Source organism: Prionailurus bengalensis, chromosome D1, assembly GCF_016509475.1.
Source record: "Prionailurus bengalensis isolate Pbe53 chromosome D1, Fcat_Pben_1.1_paternal_pri, whole genome shotgun sequence".
NCBI classification, from domain to species: domain Eukaryota; kingdom Metazoa; phylum Chordata; class Mammalia; order Carnivora; family Felidae; genus Prionailurus; species Prionailurus bengalensis.
Genome location: NC_057346.1, coordinates 59,039,614 through 59,052,415, shown reverse-complemented (window position 1 = coordinate 59,052,415; position 12,802 = coordinate 59,039,614). Strand labels below are relative to the sequence as shown.

Below are 12,802 nucleotides of genomic sequence, written 5' to 3'. Positions count from 1 at the left end.
TTTATGTATGTATGTATGTCTATTTATTTATTTTGGGAGAGACAAAGTGAGAGAGGGAAGGGGGAGAGAGGGAGAGAGTGAGAATCCCAAGCAGGCTCTGCACTGTCAGTGCAAGCCTGATGTGGGGCTTGATCTCAGGAACTGTGAAATCATGACCTGTACCGAAATCAAGAATCTGATGCTTAACTGACTGAGGCACCCAGGCGCCCCAGGCTTAAGGAATTTCCAGGCTAAGTAGATAGCTGAGAGCATACAGCTGAATGGTGAGAAATTACAGAAAAAAACATAGGATATTTTTCACATTAATAGAACTCAACTCATTAAATTGGTTTGACATTTGGCTTAAGCTAAATGTAGCCTAAGACTCTCTACTGCACTTACCCGTTGTTGGTGAACAATGTTTTTGTGCTCACGTGCCACACGTGTAGCCCATTTTCGAGCCTCCTTGTTTAGACTGTGCTCCTCTGTGGTTCCAGTTTCTGATTCTAATTGTCGGCTCTACAACGTAAGAGAGAACAGAGACCAAATACTGTTATCTGTACTGAACTCACTACTGTTTGTAAGTGGACCAGAGGGCCTTCACTTAATCAGCACTCTAACCAAGCCATGCTCCACTACTGTGGGAAGCAATGTCTCATGTCAGAACATCAGCAGAAAACTAAGAGGACGGAATGAAACCATAAATGACCACAGGTTTTTCTGTTTTGTTTTGTCTTATACTGCTTAATATCAAAGCTGCATCTCTAATACTGGGTGTGAAGAAAAGCTAGCTAACCAAAGAAGAAAAAAAAAAGTATTCATGCCAATCTACTATGACATTAAATAGTTGCATAGTTGAAATGGAAACAACCCAATAGTTTCAATGGCATTAAAAAAAAGAATCAATGGGTAGAAGCACAAAGAACAAAATAATACAGTAACAGCAACAGAAGCTTTCTGTCCATGAAAATACTGGGTTTACTTTAGTTTTAGGTCCATAACCAATTCACCAAAACCCCTCAAACCAGTTTTTGCCCTTCCTCTGGACTTCAGTGTCATAGGAAATATAGGGGTGCTAGATTAAATGATCAGTTAGGGTTTCTTCTAGCCCTAAAATACTATTACTCTGTTTCACAAAGAACACACTTCAAAATCTAAATTAACAACAGTAATAGTTTAACTTCTACTGTACAAAGTATTGTGAAAAGTGTTTCATGTAATATTTACAACCTTATGAGATGGGTCATACAGCCACCTGATAGAAAAGAAAACTGAGGCTCAGAGAGGTTAAGTAAACTTTCTGGTGTCTACCAGATATTAATTGTTACGACTTTGATTATAGAAGTCTGATTCCAGAATCAGAACTATTAACCAATAAACTATTTCAATTTCCCCTAAATTCTTAAGAACCCATGAAAAAATGTAAAATTGGGAAAGCAAACAATTTCTTAAATATGAATTATCCAAAGAGGATTTTAATAGAAGCAAAATTTACAGTGGATAGATTTTAGAAAATTGACTTTTCTAAGGCTACAAAGCTCAAAATTGGTAAAGGAGAATTTGTTAAACTGGATTAAAACAGTATTTCTGTTGGGAGGATTGTAGGCAAGGGTGAAAAACTTTTACTCTATGCAGACATTTAAGTTAAAGCTAGATTATACAATGATAAATGCATTGAAATAGAGGAAAAGAATCAAAATCAAAATCTAAGCAACTTCACAATTACATGTTATATTCTTTCTTTTACTTTTTTAATTTTTTTAAATTTATATCCAAATTAGCATATAGTGCAACAATGATTTCAGGACTAGATTCCTTAATGCCCCTTACCCATTTAGCCCACCCCCTCCCCAACCCCTCCAGTAACCGTGTTTGTCCTCCATATTTCAGAGTCTCTTATGTTTTGTCCCCCTCCTTCTTTTTATATTATTTTTGTTTCCCTTCCCTTATGTTCATCTGTTTTGTCTCTTAAAGTCCTCATATGAGTGAAGTCATATATTTGTCTTTCTCTAATTTTGCTTAGCATAATACCCTCCAGTTCCAACCATGTAGTTGTAAATGGCAAGATTTCATTCTTTTTGTTTGCAAGTAATACTCATTGTGTGTGTGTGTGTGTGTGTGTGTGTGTGTGTGTGTGTGTGTGTTTATATATATATATATACACCACATCTTCTTTGTCCATTCATCCATCAATGGACATTTGGGCTCTTTCCATACTTTGGCTATTGTTGATAGTGCTGCTATAAACATGGGGATGCATATGTCCCTTCAAAACAGCACACCTGTATGCCTTGGATAAATACCTAGTAGTGCAATTTCTGGGTCATAGGGCAGTTCTACTTTTAATTTTCTGAGGAACCTCCATACTATTTTCCAGAGTGGTTGCACCAGCTTGCATTCCCATACATTTTATATTCTGATTCATTCTTTGGGCTATTAGGAATCTGGGAATCACCTTTATTATTATATTTTGCTTTGTAAAAGGATCTAGGCATTTAAATTTTAATCCATCCTCAGAAATCAGGGTTAAAATGTTAATCCCTGGATGCAGACTTCAAGTGCAGCCTACATTAGTCAGAGGAATCTAATGTATAAATGGAATGCCAGAAACGTGTATTTTCAAGAGCCCAGGTTTAGGTTTTTAAGTCAGACAGACTTAGTTTTAATCCTCTCTATGCTATTTGTTAGCTTTATGATCTTGGGCATGTTATTAATCTGAGTCTTACTTACATCTGAATATTGGTAAAAATGCCTATTTCATAAGGGTTATTAAGATAAATGAGTTTAGGGGCGCCTGGGTGGCGCAGTCGGTTAAGCGTCCGACTTCAGCCAGGTCACGATCTCGCGGTCCGTGAGTTCGAGCCCCGCGTCAGGCTCTGGGCTGATGGCTCGGAGCCTGGAGCCTGTTTCCGATTCTGCGTCTCCCACTCTCTCTGCCCCTCCCCCGTTCATGCTCTGTCTCTCTCTGTCCCAAAAATAAATAAAAAACGTTGAAAAAAATTTTAAAAAAGATAAATGAGTTCATATTATGAATATTCTCTTATAGTACATATACATATTAAGTATCCTATAAATGGTAAATGTTAATGCTAAAGACCCACGTGAAAATTACTTAAAACAAAATCTCATTACTGTTAACAAGAAATTCCAAATAATTTCTAGGTTCTTGCTAGCCCAATAAGTGAATCAGAAATAAGACTGAAGATATGTTGAAAGATCAAGGCAGATCTCAAAGTGAATGAACTTCTAGGGAGTAGATCAGATGAGAAAGGAGACAGTTGATGGAGAAATTGGATTTTCATTACTGAGCAACATTTTAGGAATAGGTAAATGGGTTTAAATGTGCTAGTTGCAGATAAGGCCATAGCCCTACCTGTCCACATATAATTTGTGCCTTTTAATGGAACATTTCCCGTGCTTAAGAGCTGGGGAAGCAAAGATGGGTTTTTCCCCCCTTTCTCTCTGGGTTTACTATTACTCAGACAGGAGTGCCCAATAGTCAGGACAGACAACAAATGCCACTGATTGGGAGATATGAGTTTATAGTTCAAATTCAGATTAATTTTTTTTCATGAATTTTACAATCAAGCCATGGAAAGACAAATGGAAGCAACCTACAACTCAGGTCTAGGCAAATGGGAATTTCATACATGGCAAACACGTCCCAGGGTGTTAAACAATACACAGAGAAATGTTCTACTGCCACTGCTATCATCTGAGATTGATATATATCAGGATCCAGTGTCGATCAGATGGTGGTGTTAGCAGTGGTTGATTCTACCAAAGAAACTGCTAGTGACTGCTTCTTTTTGAAATGTTAGCTAATTTAATCTTTAGTTCATTCTTTTAACATTTTTCCTTTACCTCTTAAAAATGTAGTTGAAACATACAAGAATAACATATATAAGCTATTAAACACAAATATTTCAAGAGCATTGTTATCTTCCTGAAGCAGAATATGAGAACTTAAAAATTATGTGCCAAACAATACTGTAGCCTAGCTCTGAAAAAATTCACTTGTTGAACTTGATTATTTTTAAAGAGACATAAATAACAATATCACAATTCTCAGAAAAATAGTGGCACAAAAATAATTCAAATAAATTATAAACTGAAGAGAAATGCTGTCAAAGGACTTTCCTATCAATTTTTAAGTATAGGGTAGGTAGTTTTTCATTTGTCATTTGTCAGATTGGGTTTTTGATAAGTTAGGTCCAGTAAATGTGATCCTTGAGATCTTCAGAAACATTAGATTTTAGAAATCATAGAAGTTTTAGTAAAAAAAAAAAAATTACAAAAGCAAATAGGTCTTTTCCTGGGAAATAAATGTAAATCTAAAAACAAGCCTATGTTGTTCCCTCCAGATAATATAGCTTCCTTATTGTTTTTTGTATCAGTCTTCAAATCTCAGTTCAAGTGCTATGTTCTCTGTGAAACATTCCCTGACTTTGCAGAAAGACTCAGGGGGTCCTTCATTTTTTAACGTATTTCCATTATATTAATTTATTCATTTGTTAGACATTTGTTTACCTATTTTTTTTTTTTTTTGAGAGAGAACATGCATGCGTGTGCATACAGAAGGACAGAGGGAGAAGGAGAGAGAAAATCTCTCCATGCTCAGAAAGCACCGAGGCCAACACGGGGCTTAATCTCACAACTGAGAGATCATGACCTGAGATGAAATCAAGAGTTGGATGATTAACCGACTCAGTGATCCAGGTGCCCCTATTCACTTGTCAGACATTTATTGAGTGGCTACTGTCAGGCAAATATCACATTATACTGTGACTGCTGGCATGTATGCTTCCCATTTGTCTTTAGGCAATTTGAGGACTTGAACCCTCAGTTAAATTTGGCTAAACAAATAAAACCTAATGCCTTTATTCTAAAGTGAGGCCACCAGATTATTGGAATGGTGCTTAAAGAGATTACCAGACATAAACATACATTAGAATCAGTTCCTAACTGATAAAAGAAAGATTATTTTGTATACGGAAGAACAGAAGAAGAAAGAGAACTAATTTATTGTCACGTATTTTAATGTAGGTTCTCAAAGTGGACTTAATCAGGATTGAGATCCTTCTCTCCCTTGTACAATAAAAGGATTCCTTTTTCTTCTTTAAATGCCCACTATAAAATTCATTCAAAATAGAAAACTGAGGAAGGAAATTTTTTTGGATCTCCAAATTAAGGGATTTTTATAACTTTTATTTTATGAAATTTATTTGTTCCTTAAAAAGTAGCCATTGAAATCTGAAGTACATTTATTCTTCAAATACATTTACATTGTATGTTTATTCCCCAAAGGGACCTGGCTGTGTCATCCCGACAAGCATATTTCACCTCCTCTCTAGGCCTTAGCTTTCTCACCTGAAAATCAAGACATCTAAAGATGAGATGAAATCTCAGATTCTTACTACTGCTGCAATTAAGTTTAATATAACAGACTGACTCATGCCTTATCTGTAAGCAGTGGTAACACTGTGTTTCTCTGGGCAAGAGACTCAGAGAGGGGCACCTGGGTGGCTCAGTAAGTTAAGCGTCTGACTTCGGCTCAGGTCATGATCTCTCAGTTGGTGAGTTCAAGCCCCACGTCAGGCTCTGTGCTGACAGCTGGATCCTGGAGGCTGATTCAGATTCTGTGTCTCCCCCTCTCATGCTCTGCCTCTCAATGATAAATAAATGTTAAAAAAAATAAATAAAAAAAAAAGAGACTCAGGGATTTGCTATTCTACTGCTACTGCTCCGAGCACCAAATGTCTTCTTAGCATCATCTGAAAGCCTAGCCTAACCCAAGAGTAGAAGGGCCTCTATAAAATTTTAAAAAATATTTGGGGCACCTGGGTGGCTCAGTCAGTTAAGCATCCAACTCTTGATTTTGGCTCAGGTCATACATAATCCCATGGTTTGTGAAATCCAGCCTGGTGCTGGACTGTGCTGGCAGTGCAAAGCCTGCTTGGGATTCTTTCTCTCTCTCCTTCTTTGCCCCTCCCTGCTTGGTGCTCATGCTCTCTCTCTCTCTCAAAATAAATAAATTTTTAAAGATTCAAAAAACATTCTTAAAACATAATTGTAATTTTAAATTCATGACAGGACATAATTCTTAGGAGGCACTGGGGATGAGCAATATAAAAACTATTTGGGGCACCTTGGTGGCTCAGTCCATTAAACATCCAACTTTGGCTCAGGTCATGATTTCATATTTTGTGGGTTCGGGCCCTGCACTGGGCTCTGTGCTGACAGCTCAGAGCCTGGAGCCTGTTTCAGATTCTGTGTGTCCCTCTCTCTGCCCCTTCCCTGCCTACACTTTGTCTCTCTCTCTCTCTCTCAAAAATAAACATAAAAAAAAATTTTGTTTTAACTATTTGATGGGAGGTGCAGGATGTCAAATCTCTGAGATGGTCAGGAACTGTAGATACTGCAAATATTAGATAGCCATGACATAATGAGAAAAAAAGTTTAATTCATGTCTGTATAAGTCTATTTACATAGAGCTCTGCGTCCACATCGACATAAGTATGTTCCTGCAGAGAAATGTTTATAAGGCTATTAACAAAATCCTATCAGTGGTTACCTTTAAATAGTGACAGTTCAGGTGAAAACTTCCTATTTTATGCTTTTTTATAATTAGAAAACCATAAAGTTATGTTAATTTTTTAAAAGGGTACCATTTATTGCATATTCAAGCTCTCTGCTAACTGCTTTACATGTATTATTTCATTAATTCTCAAAATAATCCTAATAGAGATTCTCAATTTATAGGTATGGAATTCTAGGCTTAGAAATGGTATGTGTCTTTCCTAAAGCCATTAAGTGGCAAATTTAGAGCTTATATTGAGATCTTTTTGACTTCAGATTCCTTGCTATCTTATGACCTAATATGTCTTATGTCCCAATAAATGTTCTATTTAGTTAATGCTAATATTGATAAAATAGACAAAGGCAGTAATATTGAAAAAAGGCATTCCCAAAATACAAATTTCCTTTGAATGAAACTTTGAGTAGGTATTTACTTAGAGGTAAGACATCCTTTTTTTTTTTTTTTTTTAAGTTTATTTATTTTGAGATAGAGAGCACTAGCAGGGGAGGGGCAGAGAGAGAGGGAGAGAGAATCCCAAACAGGCTCTGCACTGTCAGCACAGAGCCTGATGTGGGGCTTGGACTTACAAACTGTGAGATCATGACCTGAGTCAAAACCAAGAGTCTGATACTTAACCGACTGAGTCACCCAGATGCCCCTGATTTCATTTTGTTTTTAGAAAAACAAAAGCCAAACTATTTCAAATGAGTTTAAGAAGGCCTTCAGAGACTAGCAATATTAAAATTTTTGAATTATTTTTTTTTAAATATGAAATTTATTGTCAATCTGGTTTCCATACAACACCCAGTGCTCATCCCAACAGGTGCCCTCCTCAATGCCCATCACCCACTTTCCCCTCCCTCCCACCTCCCATCAACCCTCAGTTTATTCTCAGTTTTTAAGAGTCTCTTATGGTTTGGCTCCCTCCCTCTCTAACTTTTTTTTTCCCTCCCCTCCCCTATGGTCTTCTGTTAAGTTTCTCAGGATCCACATAAGAGTGAAAACATATGGTATCTGTCTTTCTCTGTATGACTTATTTCACTTAGCATAAAACTCTCCAATTCCATCCACGTTGCTACAAAAGGCCATATTTCATTCTTTCTCATTGCCACGTAGTATTCCATTGTGTATATAAACCACAACTTCTTATTTATCATTTAAAGTTTTTTAAAAAATGTTTATTTATTTTTGAGACAGACAGAGTGCAAGCGGGGAGGGGCAGAGAGAGAGGGACACAGAATATAAAGCAGGTTCCAGGCTCTGAGCTGTCAGCACAGAGCCCAAGACAGGGCTTGAACCCACAAATCGTGTGATTGTGACCTGAGCCAAAGTTAGATGCTTAACTAACTGAGCCACCCAGGTGCCCCTGGCTTCCATTTTCAACATTACTGTGGCTACTTGGAGTCTTTTCTGGTTTCATACAAATTTTGAATTGTTTGTTCTAGCTCTGTGAAGAATGTTAGTGTTAGGGATTGCATTGGCTGTATAGATCGCTTTGGGTAGTATTGACATTTTAACAGTATTTGTTCTTCTAATCCATGAGCATGGAATGTTTCTCCATTTCTTTGTGTCTTCTTCAATTTCTTTCATCATTAGCTTTCTAGGGGTTTTAGCATACAGATCTTTTACCTCTTCAGTTAGGTTTATTCCTAGATATTTTATGGTTTTTGGTGGAAGTGTAAATGGGATTGATTCCTTGGTTTCTCTTTCTGCTGCTTCATTATTGTATAGAAATGCAACTGAGTTTTGTACGTTAAGTTACCAATTTTTATATAATATAGTATTAAAATAGTCTTTTCAAATTTATAAAGTTATTAAATAACTTTAAAGATATTTCAGTTCACTTTAAGATTAACGTAGGGACACAGCAATGTTCAGAAAGTTATCAGAGCATATGCTCAAAAGGGCAAGTGAGTAGGGACAGATAAAACATTGTCATTATTTTTCAACTCTGTTACCAAAATATAACCATTCAAAAGAGAGATAAAGAGATGGTCATATGTGATGAATGAAAACCAAGAATACAGTAAAATACAAGCATTTCAAACCAATTTCAAAAAAAGATAACGTGGGGTGCCTGGGTGGCTCAGTCGGTTAAGCGCCCCACTTCGGCTCAGGTCATGATCTCGTGGTCTGTGAGTTCGAGCCCCGCATCGGGCTCTGTGCTGACAGCTCAGAGCCTGGAACCTGCTTCGGATTCTGTGTCTCAATCTCTCTCTCTCTGCCCCTCCCCTGCTCATGCTCTGTCTCTCTCTGTTTCAAAAATAAATAAATGTTAAAAAAAAATAAAAAAAAAGATAACGTTAGGGTTGATAAGCCAATGTCATGTGCCAGGAACAATCTAGTTATTAACCCTCATTCAAGGGATTTGTACTACTTGTATTTTTTAGTTTATATTTATTGTGCTAAATATTTAATCCACTTTATTTTTTATGAAATTTAATAATATACTGTTATTTCAAGAAAGTTAATTTTCACTTCTTCTGAAAAGGGCTTTTGCAAGTAAAAAGCATCTGGATTTTTATAGGTTATTGTATTTCTAGTACTCGTGTTTATATAGGTTCACAATCCCATAATTTTGAAATTCAAAATACTTGGAAAATCAGGTTTTACTTTTTAGTTAAGTTTGGAGTCACAGCTCATTTAGGGCAAAATCTGACTTGAACTGAAGAGAGGTTATTTATAATTCTTATTTATTTTACTTAGTACGCCTATTCAAATGTTTTACTGCAAAAATACTGTGCTTGATCAGGGAGTTCTTCCCCATACCTTGCTAGGGTGTTATACAATGTACGATATACAGAAAACTCTTCTAAAAACTAAAATTTTTATTTTATTTTACTTTTATTTTATTTTTTAAAAGATTTTATTTTTGGGGTGCCTGGGTGGCTCAGTCGGGTAAGCATCCAACTTCAGCTCAGATCATGATTTCATGGTTTGTGGGTTCGGGCCCCGTGTCAGACTCTGTGCTGACAGCTCAGAACCTGGAGCTGCTTCGGATTCTGTGTCTCCTTCTCTCTCTGTCCCTCCCCTGCTCACACATGCGCTCTCTCTCTCTCCCTCTCTCTCTCAAAAATAAACAAACATTAAAAAAAAAGATTTTATTTTTAAGTAATCTCTACACTCAATGTAGGCTCAAACTCACAGCCCCCATATCAATAGTCATATGCTCTACCAACTGAGCCTGCCAGGCACCCCTAAAAATCCTAAAAATGGTACCTATGTTATTGATTGATTGATTGAAAATATTTTGTTTTTAAAAAATATGGAACGCTTCATGAATTGTGTGTCATCCTTGAGCAGGGACCATGCTAAACTTCTCTGTATTGTCCCAATTTTTGTATATGTACTGCTGAAAGCACCGAAAAATTCTGATTTTTGAAACACACCTGACCTGAAGACTTCTGATGAGAGATTGTGGCCCTCTAAGCCACATGTTCTAAATATATAGCACAACTTGGAAAGAAGTGGAGCAGACTACACTTGGATGGCAGCTCTTGTGCTTAGAAGAGATGCAGGAACTCATCTGGATAGCTGGGTTGAGTGTGTACAGTCTCTTAGGGAAGCACACTAGAGATGTTAGAATACCAAAAGTAATTCTAAGAGACAATCATGCCCTTCAGTAATGACATGAAAGCAAAATGAAAAACAATAAAAATGCTTGTATCTGACATTCTAAACAGATCTTGAGGCATGACTGGTTGGAAAAGCCACATGAGAATATGTCTTTATTTTTGTAGCTCTCACAGAGACTTTGCTTTAAGAGCTATAATCTCAGGCCAGATAAAAAAATGAATGTTCCAGTCTCCTTAGTGTCAGTACCAAGGCATCTATGGAAAGCTCTGGATACATGTGGATGGTTAGAGAAAGCACCAAACCAGAGAAAGCACCAAGACTCATTATATAGGTGGTAGGTTTTCAACAAAGAGCAAGTAAGTCCTTTTTGAAGAACACAGGACAGCCTCCTCTGAACAGCTGACTGCCAGCACTGCTGTTTCTGGAGAGCAACACTCAGGTCTATAATCGGAGCCTTTCATTTTTGGATACTGTGGTCAGTATACGGGTAGGAGGATGGTACCTATTTACCCACGAGTAGGATTTTCCACAAATTCTCTGTCACAGTGCTATCATGTTCAGGTGTCAATGCTATAGCACTGCATATGCAATGCAAGATTTCCAATAGCAGATAAAGCCACTCATTAACAATGAGAATTTTCAGGTAATTTACCTATAGGGTATATTGATCCCATATAATCTTGTATAGACAAGGATAATTTTTGGTAAATATTTATTTTTTCTTGGTTTATTGAGAAATAATTGACATACATCACTGTATAAGTTTAAGGTATACAGCATGTTGGTTTGATTTATATATATTGCACATATTTTTAATAGATGCATAAAATGCCACACTTAAGTGAAAATTTAATGTGCAAAAGTCCTAAATTACAGCAAATGGCTATTTTACTTACTATAACTTTTATTTACTTATTTTTTATTTATTTTTGAGAGGGTACAAGTGGGGATGAGAGGGAGGGGGACAGAGGATCTGAAGCAGGCTCTGAGCTGATAGGTTGAAAGCAGCAAGCCCAATACAGAACTCACAAACAATGAGATCCCGACTTGAGTCAAAGTCAGATACTCAGCTGACTGAGCCACCCAGGTGCCCCTTACTATAACTTTTAATTTTTAGACAGTAGAATTAAATATCACAAGTAGTGGCTAAAATAACAGGAAAAGATCATATATCAGGAATTTGTCAGCTTTTTTTTTTTTTTATATTTGTGACACTGTGATAAAAATGTCAGTTTGTGATATCTGTGAAGATCTTATTATTTGCAGTTCAGGAAAGGGTATTCTCATCCTCACCAGAAAATTTGGGAGAAAAGTTTCCTTAGGTTTTTTCTGTCTTTATATGTAGACATGTGTGTTTCCTGTATTATACCATCCCATCCCAGGCTGAAATAGGATAGGAGGTCCTTTTCATAGGATGTGAGGAAATGTCCTTAAAGGCACACATCACTAGTTCTGGTAATGGAAGGGACATTGAGATGTATGTAGGGCAGACGTACTGAAAAGTACCAGTTATGTTCTTATGATAAGAGTAAGAATGGGGGCGCCTGGGTGGCGCAGTCGGTTAAGCGGCCGACTTCAGCCAGGTCACGATCTCGCGGTCTGTGAGTTCGAGCCCCGCGTCAGGCTCTGGGCTGATGGCTCAGAGCCTGGAGCCTGTTTCCGATTCTGTGTCTCCCTCTCTCTCTGCCCCTCCCCCGTTCATGCTCTGTCTCTCTCTGTCCCAAAAATAAAAAATAAACATTGAAAAAAAAAATTAAAAAAAAAGAGTAAGAATGGACACTAATTGTTTGCTACTGGCTGTTGTTTATTCCACACAGATTGCCTTTTAAGTTCATAAACTGTTAACAGAGAGGTTGATGAGATCTACATTGTGGAATAAAAAGGGAGAGCAGAAGTCCCAAGGGACAATCAATACGGGACTTAAGAGCAGAGGGGCCAGGATTACAAAAGTGTTATAAGATTTCATTATCTTTATAATGTCTTCCATATTTGATATTTTGGTATTTCCTATAGCAATTAGGGGCAAAACCTAAAAAAGTGAAATATGATTGTCTTGTAGAAAGATGCGGGGGGGGGAAGACAGTCAACATTTATTCTGTACCACCTATATGCTAGGCATATAGAGTCAAATGCTTAAAGAAGCTCATTTAATTTTCAAACCAAGTAAAGTTTTTAACATTTTATATCTGACAAAGCTGAATCAGAGAGGTGAAATATATATAAACACATAAATAAAGTAAGCACAGCTAACAAATGGCATAGCTAGGATTTGACTCCAAAGCCCATGATTTCTCATTGTACAACACCTGTATGAATCTCTAACACAAGCATGACCCATTTGACAGCTGAATGACTCTCCAAAATTGAGGTCTTAATATATGTACTTGTCAATTCTCCCTCACAGAACATCCTATTTTGGGGAAGGAGGAAGGGAAATTTTAGGGTACATCTCATATCCTTCTTGGAATAATCTTGCATTAAAAACTTTCAGCAAAAAAAGGTGAAAATTACTCTTTCTAGAAAGGATTTTTGACTTACTGGTATCATCTGAAAAATGTTATTTGAGGATATAAAGACAGGACACTTTGGAAATCAGTAACTCTATATGGAAATAAAGACAAGGAATTCTTTAAGTGTTAACCATGAGATAGCAATTAATGTCACATG

The 12,802-nt window shown here is 36.9% G+C and overlaps 1 protein-coding gene and 1 non-coding gene across 3 annotated transcripts in view; both read right to left on the bottom strand.

The window, feature by feature from the left end:
* Positions 1 to 12,802, bottom strand: part of FCHSD2 (FCH and double SH3 domains 2) — a 285,200-nt gene that overhangs the window by 54,451 nt on the left and 217,947 nt on the right. For both annotated transcript variants that reach the window (XM_043580308.1, XM_043580309.1), the window contains one exon: positions 382 to 498. In XM_043580308.1, the coding sequence (XP_043436243.1) occupies positions 382 to 498 (117 nt within the window). The remainder of the gene's footprint in view (positions 1 to 381; positions 499 to 12,802) is intronic.
* Positions 9,819 to 9,921, bottom strand: LOC122484514. Its single transcript, XR_006297586.1, has one exon. It is a non-coding gene; the product is annotated as a U6 spliceosomal RNA (small nuclear RNA).